The 20,676-nt window shown below is 43.3% G+C and overlaps 1 protein-coding gene across 7 annotated transcripts in view; it reads left to right on the plus strand.

Moving 5' to 3' along the window:
* LOC110519474 (methionine synthase) overlaps positions 1-20,676 on the plus strand; it is a 78,576-nt gene that overhangs the window by 15,419 nt on the left and 42,481 nt on the right. For all 7 annotated transcript variants that reach the window (XR_005039141.1, XR_005039143.1, XR_005039142.1 and 4 more), the window contains 12 exons: positions 1,603-1,697; positions 2,400-2,500; positions 2,605-2,666; positions 4,231-4,298; positions 10,362-10,441; positions 10,731-10,843; positions 12,267-12,407; positions 13,404-13,589; positions 15,824-16,003; positions 16,637-16,753; positions 17,615-17,755; positions 20,166-20,255. Coding sequence is in view for 2 of the 7 variants with exons in the window: in XM_036960001.1 (XP_036815896.1) it covers positions 1,603-1,697; positions 2,400-2,500; positions 2,605-2,666; positions 4,231-4,298; positions 10,362-10,441; positions 10,731-10,843; positions 12,267-12,407; positions 13,404-13,589; positions 15,824-16,003; positions 16,637-16,753; positions 17,615-17,755; positions 20,166-20,255 (1,374 nt within the window). In the remaining 5 variants the exon portion in view is untranslated. The remainder of the gene's footprint in view (positions 1-1,602; positions 1,698-2,399; positions 2,501-2,604; positions 2,667-4,230; positions 4,299-10,361; positions 10,442-10,730; positions 10,844-12,266; positions 12,408-13,403; positions 13,590-15,823; positions 16,004-16,636; positions 16,754-17,614; positions 17,756-20,165; positions 20,256-20,676) is intronic.

Genomic DNA, 20,676 nt, shown 5'->3' on the forward strand with positions numbered 1-20,676 from the left:
GGACCAACACTTCACATGTTGCTGAAACACGGGACCAACACTTCACATGTTGCTGAAACACGGGACCAACACTTCACATGTTGCTGAAACACGGGACCAACACTTCACATGTTGCTGAAACACGGGACCAACACTTCACATGTTGCTGAAACAAGGGACCAACACTTTACTTGTTGCTGAAACAAGGGACCAACACTTCACATGTTGCTGAAACACGGGACCAACACTTCACATGTTGCTGAAACACGGGACCAACACTTCACATGTTGCTGAAACACGGGACCAACACTTTACTTGTTGCTGAAACACGGGACCAACACTTCATGTTGCTGAAACACGGGACCAACACTTCACATGTTGCTGAAACACGGGACCAACACATCACATGTTGCTGAAACACGGGACCAACACTTCACATGTTGCTGAAACACGGGACCAACACTTTACTTGTTGCTGAAACACGGGACCAACACTTCACATGTTGCTGAAACACGGGACCAACACTTCACATGTTGCTGAAACACGGGACCAACACTTCACATGTTGCTGAAACACGGGACCAACACTTCACATGTTGCTGAAACACGGGACCAACACTTCACATGTTGCTGAATGTTTCTAGATATCAGGCACCATCGTGGACAGGAGTGGTCGAACTCTCTCAGGACAGATTTGATTGTGTTTCTAGATATCAGGCACCATCGTGGACAGGAGTGGTCGTACTCTCTCAGGACAGATTGATTGTGTTTATAGATATCAGGCACCATCCTAGACATGAGTGGTCGTACTCTCTCAGGACAGATTGATTGATTGTGTTTCTAGATATCAGGCACCATCGTGGACAGGAGTGGTCGTACTCTCTCAGGACAGATTGATTGTGTTTCTAGATATCAGGCACCATCGTGGACAGGAGTGGTCGTACTCTCTCAGGACAGATTGATTGTGTTTCTAGATATCAGGCACCATCGTGGACAGGAGTGGTCGTACTCTCTCAGGACAGATTGATTGTGTTTCTAGATATCAGGCACCATCGTAGACAGGAGTGGTCGTACTCTCTCAGGACAGATTGATTGTGTTTCTAGATATCAGGCACCATCGTGGACAGGAGTGGTCGTACTCTCTCAGGACAGATTGATTGTGTTTCTAGATATCAGGCACCATCGTAGACAGGAGTGGTCGTACTCTCTCAGGACAGATTGATTGTGTTTCTAGAAATCAGGCACCATCGTGGACAGGAGTGGTCGTACTCTCTCAGGACAGATTGATTGTGTTTCTAGATATCAGGCACCATCGTGGACAGGAGTGGTCGTACTCTCTCAGGACAGATTGATTGTGTTTCTAGATATCAGGCACCATCGTGGACAGGAGTGGTCGTACTCTCTCAGGACAGATTGATTGTGTTTCTAGATATCAGGCACCATCGTAGACAGGAGTGGTCGTACTCTCTCAGGACAGATTGATTGTGTTTCTAGATATCAGGCACCATCGTGGACAGGAGTGGTCGTACTCTCTCAGGACAGATTGATTGTGTTTCTAGATATCAGGCACCATCGTAGACAGGAGTGGTCGTACTCTCTCAGGACAGATTGATTGTGTTTCTAGATATCAGGCACCATCGTGGACAGGAGTGGTCGAACTCTCTCAGGACAGACAGGAGAGGCCTTCGTCATCAGTGTGTCCCATGCCAAACCCCTCTGGTGAGTCATTACATTCTGCTTCAGGACTTCCATACTACCTTGTTGTTGTTGTTGTTGTTGACTTCCACAGGTTTGTCCTCAAGTTTCTTGCTGTTTTATATTCAAATAAACTTCAAACTTCAGATCTGCTGGAGAGATTAATGGAATCTACAACATCTGACCTCATCAGACTGGGCCTCAATAGGCTGATATACAATGTTACTGTGTTATTCTGACCTCATCAGACTGGGCCTCAATAGGCTGATATACAATGTTACTGTGTTATTCTGACCTCATCAGACTGGGCCTCAATAGGCTGATATACAATGTTACTGTGTTATTCTGACCTCATCAGACTGGGCCTCAATAGGCTGATATACAATGTTACTGTGTTATTCTGACCTCATCAGACTGGGCCTCAATAGGCTGATATACAATGTTACTGTGTGTTATTCTGACCTCATCAGACTGGGCCTCAATAGGCTGATATACAGTGTGTTATTGTGTGTTATTCTGACCTCATCAGACTGGGCCTCAATAGGCTGATATACAGTGTGTTATTGTGTGTTATTCTGACCTCATCAGACTGGTTCTCAATAGGCTGATATCTGACCTCATCAGACTGGGCCTCAATAGGTTGATATACAATGTTACTGTGTGTTATTCTGACCTCATCAGACTGGGCCTCAATAGGCTGATATACAGTGTGTTCCTCTCTTCCAGTATTGGTCTTAACTGTGCCTTAGGAGCCACTGAGATGAGGCCTTTTATTCAGGCTATTGGGAAATGCACAACGGCTCACGTCTTATGCTACCCCAATGCAGGTAACCAGCACCCATCCGCCCCCACTCACCTCTAGCTAGCTCACCGTTACTTTGTGTGCTTACAACCAACGATGTGCCGTTTTCACCCCCTCTGCTTGTTTCAGGTCTGCCCAATACGTTCGGTGGATACGATGAGACCCCGGAGTTGACAGCCTCACATTTAAAGGTCAACTTATTGAGTTATAGCTGGTCTACCCAATGAATGATCTATCGATTTGATTCAGACAAGTGAATAAATATCATTCCACTCCAAAATGCTAACCTCCCCTGTTATTGTAATGGTGAGAGGTTAGCATGTTTTAGGGGTTATGATATAAAATGCTAACCTCCCCTGTTATTGTAATGGTGAGAGGTTAGCATGTTTTAGGGGGTATGATATAAAATGCTAACCTCCCCTGTTATTGTAATGGTGAGAGGTTAGCATGTTTTAGGGGGTATGATATAAAATGCTAACCTCCCCTGTTATTGTAATGGTGAGAGGTTAGCATGTTTTAGGGGGTCTGATATAAAATGCTAACCTCCCCTGTTATTGTAATGGTGAGAGGTTAGCATGTTTTAGGGGGGTATGATATAAAATGCTAACCTCCCCTGTTATTGTAATGGTGAGAGGTTAGCATGTTTTAGGGGGTCTGATATAAAATGCTAACCTCCCCTGTTATTGTAATGGTGAGAGGTTAGCATGTTTTAGGGGGGTATGATATAAAATGCTAACCTCCCCTGTTATTGTAATGGTGAGAGGTTAGCATGTTTTAGGGGGTATGATATAAAATGCTAACCTCCCCTGTTATTGTAATGGTGAGAGGTTAGCATGTTTTAGGGGGTATGATATAAAATGCTAACCTCCCCTGTTATTGTAATGGTGAGAGGTTAGCATGTTTTAGGGGGGTATGATATAAAATGCTAACCTCCCCTGTTATTGTAATGGTGAGAGGTTAGCATGTTTTAGGGGGGTATGATATAAAATGCTAACCTCCCCTGTTATTGTAATGGTGAGAGGTTAGCATGTTTTAGGGGGTATGATATAAAATGCTAACCTCCCCTGTTATTGTAATGGTGAGAGGTTAGCATGTTTTAGGGGGGTATGATATAAAATGCTAACCTCCCCTGTTATTGTAATGGTGAGAGGTTAGCATGTTTTAGGGGGGTATGATATAAAATGCTAACCTCCCCTGTTATTGTAATGGTGAGAGGTTAGCATGTTTTAGGGGGGTATGATATAAAATGCTAACCTCCCCTGTTATTGTAATGGTGAGAGGTTAGCATGTTTTATCCATAATCACGGTAGCGTCCACATTAATGTAGAAATGTTACGAAACATATTCTATTCTCATTCACAATAAAAGTGACTCCAAAATGACACTATACATGATTTACCATTCGTTTCTATTGGGCAACCAAATAATCTGAAAAACAACCAAAACAAACAGTCAATACATCCAACAGGTTTATAGAGTCACAAGCGTGATGTAATGATTGTGTGCCTGGTATATGGGACCAAATACTAAACGTTTAACTACTTTAATACACAGTGAATTTGTCCCAATACTTTTGGTCCCCTAAAATGGGGGGGGGGGGACTATGTACATAAAGGGCTGTAATTTCTAAACGGTTCACCTGATATGGATGAAAATACCCTCAAAGTAAAGCTGACAGTCTGACCTTTGACCTCATAGTCATTGTATTATTACAGTTTCTATACACACTGACTGTCTCTTATTTGATTTGTGTAGGACTTTGCTACAGATGGTCTGGTGAATCTGGTTGGTGGATGCTGTGGAACGACTCCTGCACACATCAGGTGACCTGTCGTCTGCTCTGTCCTCTGACACTAGCTACTGTCCAGCGATATAGGACTGATATACTGTCTACACTGCTGTCTATAGTTATAGACCTGATATACTGTCTATAGATATAGACCTGATATATTGTCTATACTGCTGTCTATAGATATAGGACTGATATACTGTCTATAGATATAGGACTGATATACTGTCTATAGATATAGGACTGATATACTGTCTATAGATATAGGACTGATATACTGTCTATAGATATAGGACTGATATACTGTCTATAGATATAGGACTGATATACTGTCTATACTACTGTCTATAGATATAGGACTGATATGTTGTCTATAGATATAGGACTGATATACTGTCTATAGATACAGGACTGATATACTGTCTATAGATATAGGACTGATATATTGTCTATAGATATAGGACTGATATACTGTCTACACTGCTGTCTATAGTTATAGACCTGATATACTGTCTATAGATATAGACCTGATATATTGTCTATACTACTGTCTATAGATATAGGACTGATATATTGTCTATACTACTGTCTATAGATATAGGACTGATATACTGTCTATAGATATAGGACTGATATACTGTCTATAGATACAGGACTGATATACTGTCTATAGATATAGGACTGATATATTGTCTATAGATATAGGACTGATATACTGTCTATAGATATAGGACTGATATACTGTCTATAGATATAGGACTGATATGTTGTCTATAGATATAGGACTGATATACTGTCTATAGATATAGGACTGATATATTGTCTATACTTCTGTCTATAGATATAGGAGTGATATATTGTCTATAGATATAGGACTGATATACTGTCTATAGATATAGGACTGATATATTGTCTATAGATATAGGACTGATATATTGTGTATACTACTGTCTATAGATATAGGACTGATATATTGTCTATAGATATAGGACTGATATATTGTCTATAGATATAGGACTGATATATTGTCTATACTACTGTCTATAGATATAGGACTGATATATTGTCTATACTACTGTCTATAGATATAGGACTGATATATTGTCTATAGATATAGGACTGATATACTGTCTATAGATATAGGACTGATATATTGTCTATAGATATAGGACTGATATACTGTCTATAGATATAGGACTGATATATTGTCTATAGATATAGGACTGATATACTGTCTATAGATATAGGACTGATATATTGTCTATAGATATAGGACTGATATACTGTCTATAGATATAGGACTGATATACTGTCTATAGATATAGGACTGATATATTGTCTATAGATATAGGACTGATATACTGTCTATAGATATAGGACTGATATATTGTCTATAGATATAGGACTGATATACTGTCTATAGATATAGGACTGATATACTGTCTATAGATATAGGACTGATATATTGTCTATAGATATAGGACTGATATACTGTCTATAGATATAGGACTGATATATTGTCTATAGATATAGGACTGATATACTGTCTATAGATATAGGACTGATATACTGTCTATAGATATAGGACTGATATATTGTCTATAGATATAGGACTGATATACTGTCTATAGATATAGGACTGATATATTGTCTATAGATATAGGACTGATATATTGTCTATAGATATAGGACTGATATATTGTCTATAGATATAGGACTGATATACTGTCTATAGATATAGGACTGATATACTGTCTATAGATATAGGACTGATATATTGTCTATAGATATAGGACTGATATACTGTCTATAGATATAGGACTGATATATTGTCTATAGATATAGGACTGATATATTGTCTATAGATATAGGACTGATATATTGTCTATAGATATAGGACTGATATATTGTCTATACTACTGTCTATAGATATAGGACTGATATATTGTCTATACTGCTGTCTATAGATATAGGACTGATATATTGTGTATAGATATAGGACTGATATACTGTCTATAGATATAGGACTGATATACTGTCTATAGATATAGGACTGATATACTGTCTATAGATATAGGACTGATATACTGTCTATAGATATAGGACTGATATATTGTCTATACTACTGTCTATAGATATAGGACTGATATATTGTCTATAGATATAGGACTGATATACTGTCTATAGATATAGGACTGATATACTGTCTATAGATATAGGACTGATATATTGTCTATAGATATAGGACTGATATATTGTCTATAGATATAGGACTGATATACTGTCTATAGATATAGGACTGATATATTGTCTATAGATATAGGACTGATATATTGTCTATAGATATAGGACTGATATATTGTCTATAGATATAGGACTGATATATTGTCTACACTACTGTCTATAGATATAGGACTGATATATTGTCTATAGATATAGGACTGATATATTGTCTATACTACTGTCTATAGATATAGGACTGATATATTGTCTATAGATATAGGACTGATATATTGTCTATAGATATAGGACTGATATATTGTCTATAGATATAGGACTGATATATTGTCTATAGATATAGGACTGATATATTGTCTATAGATATGACTGATATATTGTTTATAGATATAGGACTGATATACTGTCTATAGATATAGGACTGATATATTGTCTATAGATATAGGACTGATATATTGTCTATAGATATAGGACTGATATATTGTCTATAGATATAGGACTGATATATTGTCTATAGATATAGGACTGATATATTGTCTATAGATATAGGACTGATATATTGTCTATAGATATGACTGATATATTGTTTATAGATATAGGACTGATATACTGTCTATAGATATAGGACTGATATACTGTCTATAGATATAGGACTGATATATTGTCTATACTACTGTCTATAGATATAGGACTGATATATTGTCTATAGATATAGGACTGATATATTGTCTATAGATATAGGACTGATATACTGTCTATAGATATAGGACTGATATACTGTCTATAGATATAGGACTGATATACTGTCTATAGATATAGGACTGATATACTGTCTATAGATATAGGACTGATATATTGTCTATAGATATAGGACTGATATATTGTCTATAGATATAGGACTGATATATTGTCTATAGATATAGGACTGATATATTGTCTATAGATATAGGACTGATATACTGTCTATACTACTGTCTATAGATATAGGACTGATATACTGTCTATAGATATAGGACTGATATACTGTCTATAGATATAGGACTGATATACTGTCTATACTGCTGTCTATAGATATAGGACTGATATACTGTCTATAGATATAGGACTGATATACTGTCTATAGATATAGGACTGATATACTGTCTATAGATATAGGACTGATATATTGTCTATAGATATAGGACTGATATACTGTCTATAGATATAGGACTGATATATTGTCTATAGATATAGGACTGATATATTGTCTATAGATATAGGACTGATATACTGTCTATAGATATAGGACTGATATACTGTCTATAGATATAGGACTGATATATTGTCTATAGATATAGGACTGATATACTGTCTATAGATATAGGACTGATATATTGTCTATAGATATAGGACTGATATATTGTCTATAGATATAGGACTGATATATTGTCTATAGATATAGGACTGATATACTGTCTATAGATATAGGACTGATATACTGTCTATAGATATAGGACTGATATACTGTCTATAGATATAGGACTGATATACTGTCTATAGATATAGGACTGATATACTGTCTATAGATATAGGACTGATATATTGTCTATAGATATAGGACTGATATATTGTCTATACTACTGTCTATAGATATAGGACTGATATACTGTCTATAGATATAGGACTGATATACTGTCTATACTGCTGTCTATAGATATAGGACTGATATACTGTCTATAGATATAGGACTGATATACTGTCTATAGATATAGGACTGATATATTGTGTATAGATATAGGACTGATATATTGTCTATAGATATAGGACTGATATACTGTCTATAGATATAGGACTGATATATTGTCTATAGATATAGGACTGATATACTGTCTATAGATATAGGACTGATATACTGTCTATAGATATAGGACTGATATACTGTCTATAGATATAGGACTGATATACTGTCTATACTACTGTCTATAGATATAGGACTGATATACTGTCTATAGATATAGGACTGATATATTGTCTATAGATATAGGACTGATATACTGTCTATAGATATAGGACTGATATATTGTCTATAGATATAGGACTGATATACTGTCTATAGATATAGGACTGATATACTGTCTATAGATATAGGACTGATATACTGTCTATAGATATAGGACTGATATATTGTCTATAGATATAGGACTGATATATTGTGTATAGATATAGGACTGATATACTGTCTATAGATATAGGACTGATATACTGTCTATAGATATAGGACTGATATATTGTCTATAGATATAGGACTGATATATTGTCTATAGATATAGGACTGATATATTGTCTATAGATATAGGACTGATATACTGTCTATAGATATAGGACTGATATATTGTCTATAGATATAGGACTGATATATTGTCTATAGATATAGGACTGATATATTGTGTATAGATATAGGACTGATATACTGTCTATAGATATAGGACTGATATACTGTCTATAGATATAGGACTGATATACTGTCTATAGATATAGGACTGATATATTGTGTATAGATATAGGACTGATATACTGTCTATAGATATAGGACTGATATACTGTCTATAGATATAGGACTGATATATTGTCTATAGATATAGGACTGATATATTGTGTATACTGCTGTCTATAGATATAGGACTGATATACTGTCTATAGATATAGGACTGATATATTGTCTATAGATATAGGACTGATATATTGTGTATAGATATAGGACTGATATACTGTCTATAGATATAGGACTGATATACTGTCTATAGATATAGGACTGATATACTGTCTATAGATATAGGACTGATATATTGTGTATAGATATAGGACTGATATACTGTCTATAGATATAGGACTGATATACTGTCTATAGATATAGGACTGATATATTGTCTATAGATATAGGACTGATATATTGTCTATAGATATAGGACTGATATACTGTCTATACTACTGTCTATAGATATAGGACTGATATACTGTCTATAGATATAGGACTGATATATTGTCTATAGATATAGGACTGATATACTGTCTATAGATATAGGACTGATATATTGTGTATAGATATAGGACTGATATACTGTCTATAGATATAGGACTGATATATTGTCTATAGATATAGGACTGATATACTGTCTATAGATATAGGACTGATATACTGTCTATAGATATAGGACTGATATACTGTCTATAGATATAGGACTGATATACTGTCTATAGATATAGGACTGATATATTGTCTATAGATATAGGACTGATATATTGTCTATACTACTGTCTATAGATATAGGACTGATATACTGTCTATAGATATAGGACTGATATACTGTCTATAGATATAGGACTGATATACTGTCTATAGATATAGGACTGATATACTGTCTATAGATATAGGACTGATATACTGTCTATAGATATAGGACTGATATACTGTCTATAGATATAGGACTGATATACTGTCTATAGATATAGGACTGATATACTGTCTATAGATATAGGACTGATATACTGTCTATAGATATAGGACTGATATATTGTCTATAGATATAGGACTGATATACTGTCTATAGATATAGGACTGATATACTGTCTATAGATATAGGACTGATATACTGTCTATAGATATAGGACTGATATACTGTCTATAGATATAGGACTGATATACTGTCTATAGATATAGGACTGATATACTGTCTATACTGCTGTCTATAGATATAGGACTGATATACTGTCTATAGATATAGGACTGATATATTGTCTATAGATATAGACCTGATATATTGTCTATAGATATAGGACTGATAGATGTGAAACTAATATACATCTCTCTCTGTGTGTTCAGGGCCATTGCTGAGAAAGTGAAGCACTGCCATCCCAGAGTGCCCCCTACTGACGTCTTTCAGGACTACATGCTACTCGCAGGTAGAACGACGAGAGTCTAGATGAGCTCTGTGTCCGTCCAGGCCGTTCCAGGGCTGGTATTTTATATAAAGCCTGGCAGAGTAGACGTGCTGATCTAGGATCAGTTCTGCCTTTTTTTATTTTTAAAGATAATCATGATAATATAATGGCGTAGACCGGGAGGACCTGAATCTACAGTAGATCTGCTCTGAGATTTACCTTCTCAGTCACGGTAGCACTGATGAATAGTCTCAGCCAACCACTGACGAGCTTTTCGCCACAGCTTGAGCATGTATGTTTTGTGTCACAGGTCTGGAGCCATTCAGGATCGGTCCGTACACTAATTTCGTCAACATAGGCGAGCGGTGCAACGTGGCTGGATCAAGGAAGTTCGCCAAGCTGATCATGTCGGGAAACTACGAGGTAGTTGTGAACCGGTCCCCGGTCCCTGTCTGTGTCCCTGTCTGTGAACCGGCCCCTGTCCCTGTCTGTGTCCCTGTCTGTGAACCGGTCCCTGTCTGTGTCCCTGTCTGTGAACCGGCCCCTGTCTGTGTCCTTGTCTGTGTCCCTGTCTGTGTCCCTGTCTGTGCCCCTGTCTGTGTCCCCGTCTGTGTCTGTGTCTGTGAACCGGTCCCTGTCTGTGTCCCTGTCTGTGAACCGGTCCCTGTCTGTGTCCCTGTCTGTGAACCGGTCCCTGTCTGTGTCCCTGTCTGTGTCTGTGTCTGTGAACCGGTCCCTGTCTGTGTCCCTGTCTGTGAACCGGCCCCTGTCTGTGTCCTTGTCTGTGTCCCTGTCTGTGAACCGGCCCCTGTCTGTGTCCCTCTCTGTGAACCGGCCCCTGTCCCTGTCTGTGTCCCTGTCTGTGAACCGGTCCCTGTCTGTGTCCCTGTCTGTGAACCGGCCCCTGTCCCTGTCTGTGTCCCTGTCTGTGAACCGGTCCCTGTCTGTGTCCCTGTCTGTGAACCGGTCCCTGTCTATGTCCCTGTCTGTGAACCGGCCCCTGTCCCTGTCTGTGTCCCTGTCTGTGAACCGGCCCCTGTCTGTGTCCCTGTCTGTGTCCCTGTCTGTGTCCCTGTCTGTGTCCCTGTCTGTGAACCGGTCCCTGTCTGTGTCCCTGTCTGTGAACCGGCCCCTGTCCCTGTCTGTGTCCCTGTCTGTGAACCGGTCCCTGTCTGTGCCCCTGTCTGTGTCTGTGTCTGTGAACCGGTCCCTGTCTGTGTCCCTGTCTGTGAACCGGTCCCTGTCTGTGTCCCTGTCTGTGAACCGGTCCCTGTCTGTGTCCCTGTCTGTGTCCCTGTCTGTGTCTGTGTCTGTGAACCGGTCCCTGTCTGTGTCTGTGTCCCTGTCTGTGTCTATGAACCGGTCCCTGTCTGTGTCCCTGTCTGTGAACCGGTCCCTGTCTGTGTCCCTGTATGTGAACCGGTCCCTGTCTGTGTCCCTGTCTGTGAACCGGCCCCTGTCTGTGTCCTTGTCTGTGTCCCTGTCTGTGCCCCTGTCTGTGCCCCTGTCTGTGCCCCTGTCTGTGTCCCCGTCTGTGAACCGGTCCCTGTCTGTCCCTGTCTGTGTCCCTGTCTGTGTCCCTGTCTGTGAACCGGTCCCTGTCTGTGTCCCTGTCTGTGAACCGGCCTCTGTCTGTGTCCCTGTCTGTGTCCCTGTCTGTGCCCCTGTCTGTGCCCCTGTCTGTGCCCCTGTCTGTGTCCCCGTCTGTGAACCGGTCACTGTCTGTGTCCCTGTCTGTGAACCGGTCCCTGTCTGTGTCTGTGTCCCTGTCTGTGAACCGGTCCCTGTCTGTGAACCGGTCCCTGTCTGTGTCCCTGTCTGTGAACCGGTCCCTGTCTGTCTCCAGGAGGCGTTGAGCATAGCCAAGACCCAGGTGGAGATGGGAGCCCAGGTGTTGGACATCAACATGGACGAGGGGATGTTGGAGGGTCCTGCCGCCATGGCCCGGTTCTGCTGTCTCATATCCTCCGAGCCTGACATCGCCAGGGTAAGAATCAACTGGACATTTAAAAAAGATAAGATACCTGCGTACTGTTGAATGCTTCCCAATGTTTAATCGTGTTTTCTAAACCATTACCTGTGATACTGTATCAGAGAGGTAATGTTACTATGTACTGAGCTACAGGAAGCTGAACCACGTTGTTGAAGGGCCTGGAGATGCAGGAAAACACTGTAAGAACAGAGTTCATCTATAGAATAAGTCCTTTAGGCCTTTACTGAAGCTGAAGGTCACTTACCCAGCTCTCCTCGTTGTCCTCTTTATCCTCCTCTCTCTCCTCTCCTCGTTGTCCTCTTAATCCTCCTCTCTCTCTTCTCTCCTAGGTACCTCTGTGTATAGACTCTTCTAACTTCCAGGTGTCCTCTCTCTCTCCTCTCCTAGGTACCTCTGTGTATAGACTCTTCTAACTTCCAGGTGTCCTCTCTCTCTCCTCTCCTAGGTACCTCTGTGTATAGACTCTTCTAACTTCCAGGTGTCCTCTCTCTCTCTTCTCTCCTAGGTACCTCTGTGTATAGACTCGTCTAACTTCCAGGTGTCCTCTCTCTCTCTTCTCTCCTAGGTACCTCTGTGTATAGACTCGTCTAACTTCCAGGTGTCCCCTCTCTCTCTTTCTCTCCTCTCCTAGTTGTCCTCTGTATCCTCCTCCTCTCTCTCCTCTCCTAGGTACCTCTGTGTATAGACTCGTCTTACTTCCAGGTGTCCTCTCTCTCTTCTCTCCTAGGTACCTCTGCGTATAGACTCGTCTAACTTCCAGGTGTCCTCTCTCTCTTCTCTCCTAGGTACCTCTGCGTATAGACTCGTCTAACTTCCAGGTGTCCTCTCTCTCTTCTCTCCTAGGTACCTCTGCGTATAGACTCGTCGAACTTCCAGGTGTCCTCTCTCTCTCTCTCTCTCTCCTCTCTCTCTCCTCTCCTTAGGTACCTCCGTGTATAGACTCGTCTAACTTCCAGGTGTCCTCCTCTCTCTCTCTCTCTCCTCTCCTAGGTACCTCTGTGTATAGACTCGTCGAACTTCGAGGTGATCAAGGCGGGGCTGAAGTGTTGTCAGGGGAAGTGTATCGTGAACAGCATCAGTCTGAAGGAAGGAGAAGAGGAGTTTCTCCAGAGGGCTACGACTGTCAGACGCTACGGGGCTGCCGTGGTGGTGATGGCCTTCGACGAGGAGGGTCAGGTGAGACTGTCAGACGGGGCTGCCGTGGTGGTTATGGCCTTCAACGAGGAGGGTCAGGTGAGACTGTCAGACGGGGCTGCCGTGGTGGTGATGGCCTTCAACGAGGAGGGTCAGGTGAGACTGTCAGACGGGGCTGCCGTGGTGGTTATGGCCTTCAACGAGGAGGGTCAGGTGAGACTGTCAGACGGGGCTGCCGTGGTGGTTATGGCCTTCAACGAGGAGGGTCAGGTGAGACTGACAGACGGGGCTGCCGTGGTGGTTATGGCCTTCAACGAGGAGGGTCAGGTGAGACTGTCAGACGGGGCTGCCGTGGTGGTTATGGCCTTCGACGAGGAGGGTCAGGTGAGACTGTCATACGGGGCTGCCGTGGTGGTTATGGCCTTCAACGAGGAGGGTCAGGTGAGGCTGTCAGACGGGGCTGCCGTGGTGGTTATGGCCTTCGACGAGGAGGGTCAGGTGAGACTGTCAGACGCCACGGGGCTGCCGTGGTGGTTATGGCCTTCAACGAGGAGGGTCAGGTGAGACTGTCAGACGCTACGGGGCTGCCGTGGTGGTTATGGCCTTCAACGAGGAGGGTCAGGTGAGACTGTCAGACGCCACGGGGCTGCCGTGGTGGTTATGGCCTTCAACGAGGGGGGTCAGGTGAGGCTGTCAGACGGGGCTGCCGTGGTGGTTATGGCCTTCGACGAGGAGGGTCAGGTGAGACTGTCAGACGCCACGGGGCTGCCGTGGTGGTTATGGCCTTCAACGAGGAGGGTCAGGTGAGACTGTCAGACGGGGCTGCCGTGGTGGTTATGGCCTTCAACGAGGAGGGTCAGGTGAGACTGTCAGACGGGGCTGCCGTGGTGGTGATGGCCTTCAACGAGGAGGGTCAGGTGAGACTGTCAGACGCCACGGGGCTGCCGTGGTGGTTATGGCCTTCAACGAGGAGGGTCAGGTGAGACTGTCAGACGCTACGGGGCTGCCGTGGTGGTTATGGCCTTCGACGAGGAGGGTCAGGTGAGACTGTCAGACGCCACGGGGCTGCCGTGGTGGTTATGGCCTTCAACGAGGAGGGTCAGGTGAGACTGTCAGACGCCACGGGGCTGCCGTGGTGGTTATGGCCTTCAACGAGGAGGGTCAGGTGAGGCTGTCAGACGGGGCTGCCGTGGTGGTTATGGCCTTCGACGAGGAGGGTCAGGTGAGACTGTCAGACGCCACGGGGCTGCCGTGGTGGTTATGGCCTTCAACGAGGAGGTACAGGTGAGACTGTCAGACGGGGCTGCCGTGGTGGTTATGGCCTTCGACGAGGAGGGTCAGGTGAGACTGTCAGACGCCACGGGGCTGCCGTGGTGGTTATGGCCTTCGACGAGGAGGGTCAGGTGAGACTGTCAGACGGGGCTGCCGTGGTGGTTATGGCCTTCAACGAGGAGGGTCAGGTGAGACTGTCAGACGGGGCTGCCGTGGTGGTTATGGCCTTCAACGAGGAGGGTCAGGTGAGACTGTCAGACGGGGCTGCCGTGGTGGTTATGGCCTTCAACGAGGAGGGTCAGGTGAGACTGTCAGACGCCACGGGGCTGCCGTGGTGGTTATGGCCTTCAACGAGGAGGGTCAGGTGAGACTGACAGACGGGGCTGCCGTGGTGGTTATGGCCTTCAACGAGGAGGGTCAGGTGAGACTGTCAGACGGGGCTGCCGTGGTGGTTATGGCCTTCAACGAGGAGGGTCAGGTGAGACTGACATACGGGGCTGCCGTGGTGGTTATGGCCTTCAACGAGGAGGGTCAGGTGAGACTGACATACGGGGCTGCCGTGGTGGTTATGGCCTTCTGGAAAGGAGAGGAATATACAGCGGCAAGGAAAAGTATGTGAACCCTTCGGAATTACCTGAATTACCTGGATTACCTGGATTACCTGGATTACCTGGATTTATGTGTTAATTGGTCATCAAATTTGATCTGATCTTCATCTAAGTCACAACAGTAGACAAACACAGTGTGCTTAAATTAATAACACACTAATTCTTGTATTTTTCTCGTCTATATTGAATACATAATTTAAACATCCACAGTGTAGGTTGTAAAAAGTATGTGAACTCCCCTAGTCTAATGACTTCTCCAAAAGCTAATTGGAGTCAGGAGTCAGTTAACATGGAGAACAATCAATGAGACCAGATTGGAGATGTTGGTTAGAGCTGCCTTGCCCAATAAAAAACACTCAAGGCCTTGAAACAGCTGTCTTCTCCGGTTTCCTACAGGCTACCGAGACAGAGCGCAAGGTCGACATCTGCAGCAGAGCCTATCGCCTCCTGGTAACTCAAGTGGGCTTTGACCCCAACGACATCATCTTTGACCCCAACATCCTGACCATCGGCACGGGCATGGAGGAACACAGCGAGTACGCCATCAACTTCATCAGAGCCACCAGGCTCATTAAGGTCAGTTGAGACCCGTGTCGTGTTTCTGCTAAACTCGGTCACCAACGCTGCTTCCTGTTGTCACGCTCCGGGGATTTCTCTGGGACCGTGTTGTGTTTCTGCTAAACGCGGTCACTAACGCTGCTTCCTGTTGTCACTAACACTGCTTCCTGTTGTCACTAACACTGCTTCCTGTTGTCACTAACACTGCTTCCTGTTGTCACTAACGCTGCTTCCTGTTGTCACGCTCCGGGGATTTCTCTGGGACTGTGTCGTCTTTCTGCTAAACTCGGCCACTAACACGGCTTCCTGTTGTCAGGCTCCGGGGATTTCTCTGGGACTGTGTCGTCTTTCTGCTAAACTCGGCCACTAACACGGCTTCCTGTTGTCAGGCTCCGGGGATTTCTCTGGGACTGTGTCGTCTTTCTGTATCCACACCAGTGGTGATGTTACAGCACCCAGCTGTCCAGGGTCTTCTGGGAAAAGAGATTACATCTCACCTCAGGGGGATTTCAAACAACACGCATGGCAGTGTGGGCTTCCAGGCTGTACTGTTAATGACCCATAACTGTGTTTTCTGTAGGAGTCGTTACCTGGGGTCAGGATCAACCTGACCTTTTAACAGTATATAATATTGATATATATTCTGTACAGGAGTTGTTGCCTGGGGCCAGGATCAGTGGAGGCCTGTCCAACCTGTCCTTCTCCTTCAGAGGCATGGAGGTCATCAGAGAGGCCATGCATGGAGCCTTCCTCTACCACGCCATCAAGGTAGGTGGAGCCTTCCTCTACCACGCCATCAAGGTAGGTGGAGCCTTCCTCTACCACGCCATCAAGGTAGGTGGAGCCTTCCTCTACCTCGCCATCAAGGTAGGTGGAGCCTTCCTCTACCTCGCCATCAAGGTAGGTGGAGCCTTCCTCTACCACGCCATCAAGGTAGGTGGAGCCTTCCTCTACCTCGCCATCAAGGTAGGTGGAGCCTTCCTCTACCTCGCCATCAAGGTAGGTGGAGCCTTCCTCTAGCGGCCCTACTACGTTAGCCAGTGGCTATCGACATCTAGCCAGCTAGCGGCCCTACTACGTTAGCCAGTGGCTATCGACATCTAGCCAGCTACCGGCCCTACTACGTTAGCCAGTGGCTATCGACATCTAGCCAGCTAGAGGCCCTACTACGTTAGCCAGTGGCTATCGACATCTAGCCAGCTAGAGGCCCTACTACGTTAGCCAGTGGCTATCGACATCTAGCCAGCTAGCGGCCCTACTACGTTAGCCAGTGGCTATCGACATCTAGCCAGCTAGCGGCCCTACTACGTTAGCCAGTGGCTATCGACATCTAGCCAGCTAGCGGCCCTACTACGTTAGCCAGTGGCTATCGACATCTAGCCAGCTAGAGGCCCTACTACGTTAGCCAGTGGCTATCGACATCTAGCCAGCTAGCGGCCCTACTACGTTAGCCAGTGGCTATCGACATCTAGCCAGCTAGCGGCCCTACTACGTTAGCCAGTGGCTATCGACATCTAGCCAGCTAGCGGCCCTAATACGTTAGCCAGTGGCTATCGACATCTAGCCAGCTAGCGGCCCTACTACGTTATCCCTGCATGAGTAACCCTGTTGTTCTGCTGTCTCCTATAGGACGGTATGGACATGGGCATAGTGAATGCTGGCAGCCTGCCTGTCTATGATGATATCGACAAGGAGCTCCTGCTCATGTGTGAGAACCTTATCTGGAACAAAGACCCGGAGGCCACAGAGAAACTACTGCTGTATGCACAGGTATATGGTTTACACACTACAGTACATATCCTAGTATAACTTACTGTGCTTGTATACACAGATATATGGTTTACACACTACAGTACATATCCTAGTATATCTTACTGTGCAGGTATATGGTTTACACACTACAGTACATATCCTAGTATATCTTACTGTGCTTGTATACACAGGTATATGGTTTACACACTACAGTACATATCCTAGTATAACTTACTGTGCTTGTATACACAGGTATATGGTTTACACACTACAGTACATATCCTAGTATAACTTACTGTGCTTGTATACACAGGTATATGGTTTACACACTACAGTACATATCCTAGTATATCTTACTGTGCTTGTATACACAGGTATATGGTTTACACACTACAGTACATATCCTAGTATATCTTACTGTGCTTGTATACACAGGTGTATGGTTTACACACTACAGTACATATCCTAGTATAACTTACTGTGCTTGTATACACAGATATATGGTTTACACACTACAGTACATATCCTAGTATATCTTACTGTGCAGGTATATGGTTTACACACTACAGTACATATCCTAGTATAACTTACTGTACAGGTATATGGTTTACACACTACAGTACATATCCTAGTATATCTTACTGTGCTTGTATACACAGGTATATGGTTTACACACTACAGTACATATCCTAGTATAACTTACTGTGCTTGTATACACAGGTATATGGTTTACACACTACAGTACATATCCTAGTATAACTTACTGTGCTTGTATACACAGGTATATGGTTTACACACTACAGTACATATCCTAGTATAACTTACTGTGCTTGTATACACAGGTATATGGTTTACACACTACAGTACATATCCTAGTATATCTTACTGTGCTTGTATACACAGGTATATGGTTTACACACTACAGTACATATCCTAGTATATCTTACTGTGCTTGTATACACAGGTATATGGTTTACACACTACAGGACATATCCTAGTATATCTTACTGTGCTTGTATACACAGGTATATGGTTTACACACTACAGTACATATCCTAGTATATCTTAATGTACTTGTATACACCGGTACAGGGCCTTTGGGAAAGTATTCAGACCCCTGGACTTTTCCCACATGTGTGTTACGTTACAGCCTTATTCTAAAATGGATTTAAAAAAAAATCCCCTCAGCAATCTATACACAATATCCCATAATGAAAAAGTACAAATGTTTTTTTTAGAAATGTTTGCAATTTTGTTAAACAGCAATTCCTTATTTGCATAAGTATTCAGACCCTTTGCTATATGACTCGAAATTGAGCTCAGCTGCATCCTGTTTCCATTGATCATCCTTGAGATGTTTCTACAACTTGATTGGAGTCCACCTGTGGTAAATTCAATTGATTGGACATGATTTGGAAAGGCACACACCTGTCTATAAAACGTCCCACAGTTGACAGTGAATGTCAGAGCAAAAACCAAGCCATGAGGTCGAAGGAATTGTCTGTAGAGCTCAGAGACAGGATTGTGTCGAGACACAGATCTGGGGAAGGGTACAAAAACATGTCTGCAGCATTGAAGGTCCCCAAGAACACAGTGGTCTCCATCATTCTGAAATGGAAGAAGTTTGGAACCAACTTGGCCGCCCGGCCAAACTGAGCAATCAGGGGAGAAGGGCCTTGGTCAAGGAGGGGACCAAGAAACCGACCGAGCTCCAGAGTTCTTCTGTAGAGATGGGAGAACCTTCCAGAAGGACAACCATCTCTGCAGCACTCCACCAACCAGGCCTTTATGGTAGAGTGGCTAGATGGAAGCCTCTCCTCAGTAAAAGGAACATGACAGCCTGCTTGGAGTTTGCCAAAAGGCACCTAAAGGACTCTCAGACCATGAGAAACCAGATTCTCTGGTCTGATGAAACCAAGATTGAACTCTTTGGCCTGAATGCCAAGCGTCACGTCTGGAGGAAACCTGGCACCATCCCTACGGTGAAGCATGGTGGTGGCACCATCATGCTGTGGGGATGTTATTCAGCGGCTGGGACTGGGAGACTAGTCAGGATCGAGGGAAAGATGAACGGAGCATATTCTGTATGAACAGGTACATACTGGTCTACCTGGTTAACACAGTACATATTCTGCTGAATGAACAGGTACATACTGGTCCACCTGGTTAACACAGTACATATTCTGTATGAACAGGTACATACTGGTCCACCTGGTTAACACAGTACATATTCTGCTGTATAAACAGGTACATACTGGTCCACCTGGTCAACACAGTACATATTCTGTATAAACAGGTACATACTGGTCTACCTGGTTAACACAGTACATGTCCTGTAACTCTGGCTGTATGGCTCTGCTCGCTGGGGTTACCTGATCCCTAATGCATTATACTAGTTCCCCTCTGAAGAGAATCCTGTTGTTTTCAGAGCTGTGCCAAAGGAGGGAAGAAGGTGGTCCAGACGGATGAGTGGCGAGAGGGAACAGTGGAGGAGAGGCTGGAGTATGGGCTCATCAAGGTTAGTATAGTATGGGCTCATCAAGGTTAGTATAGTATGGGCTCATCAAGGTTAGTATAGTATGGGCTCATCAAGGTTAGTAGGAGAGAGGCTGGAGTATGGGCTCATCAAGGTTAGTATAGTATGGGCTCATCAAGGTTAGTATAGTATGGGCTCATCAAGGTTAGTATAGTCTGGGCTCATCAAGGTTAGTATAGTATGGGCTCATCAAGGTTAGTATAGTATGGGCTCATCAAGGTTAGTATAGTATGGGCTCATCAAGGTTAGTGGCATGCAGGTACCACGTTATTGTCCCTCTCTCTACTGATCATATACTGCAGGGACCAAGTTATTTTCAGGGATGTCTAGAAAAAATGGTTCTGGTCAAAACTGTACAGATACATTTAAGGTACAAATCTTTCTCCATCAATTACTATCGATA

This window comes from Oncorhynchus mykiss, chromosome 23 (assembly GCF_013265735.2).
Source record: "Oncorhynchus mykiss isolate Arlee chromosome 23, USDA_OmykA_1.1, whole genome shotgun sequence".
Classification (NCBI taxonomy): Eukaryota; Metazoa; Chordata; class Actinopteri; order Salmoniformes; family Salmonidae; genus Oncorhynchus; species Oncorhynchus mykiss.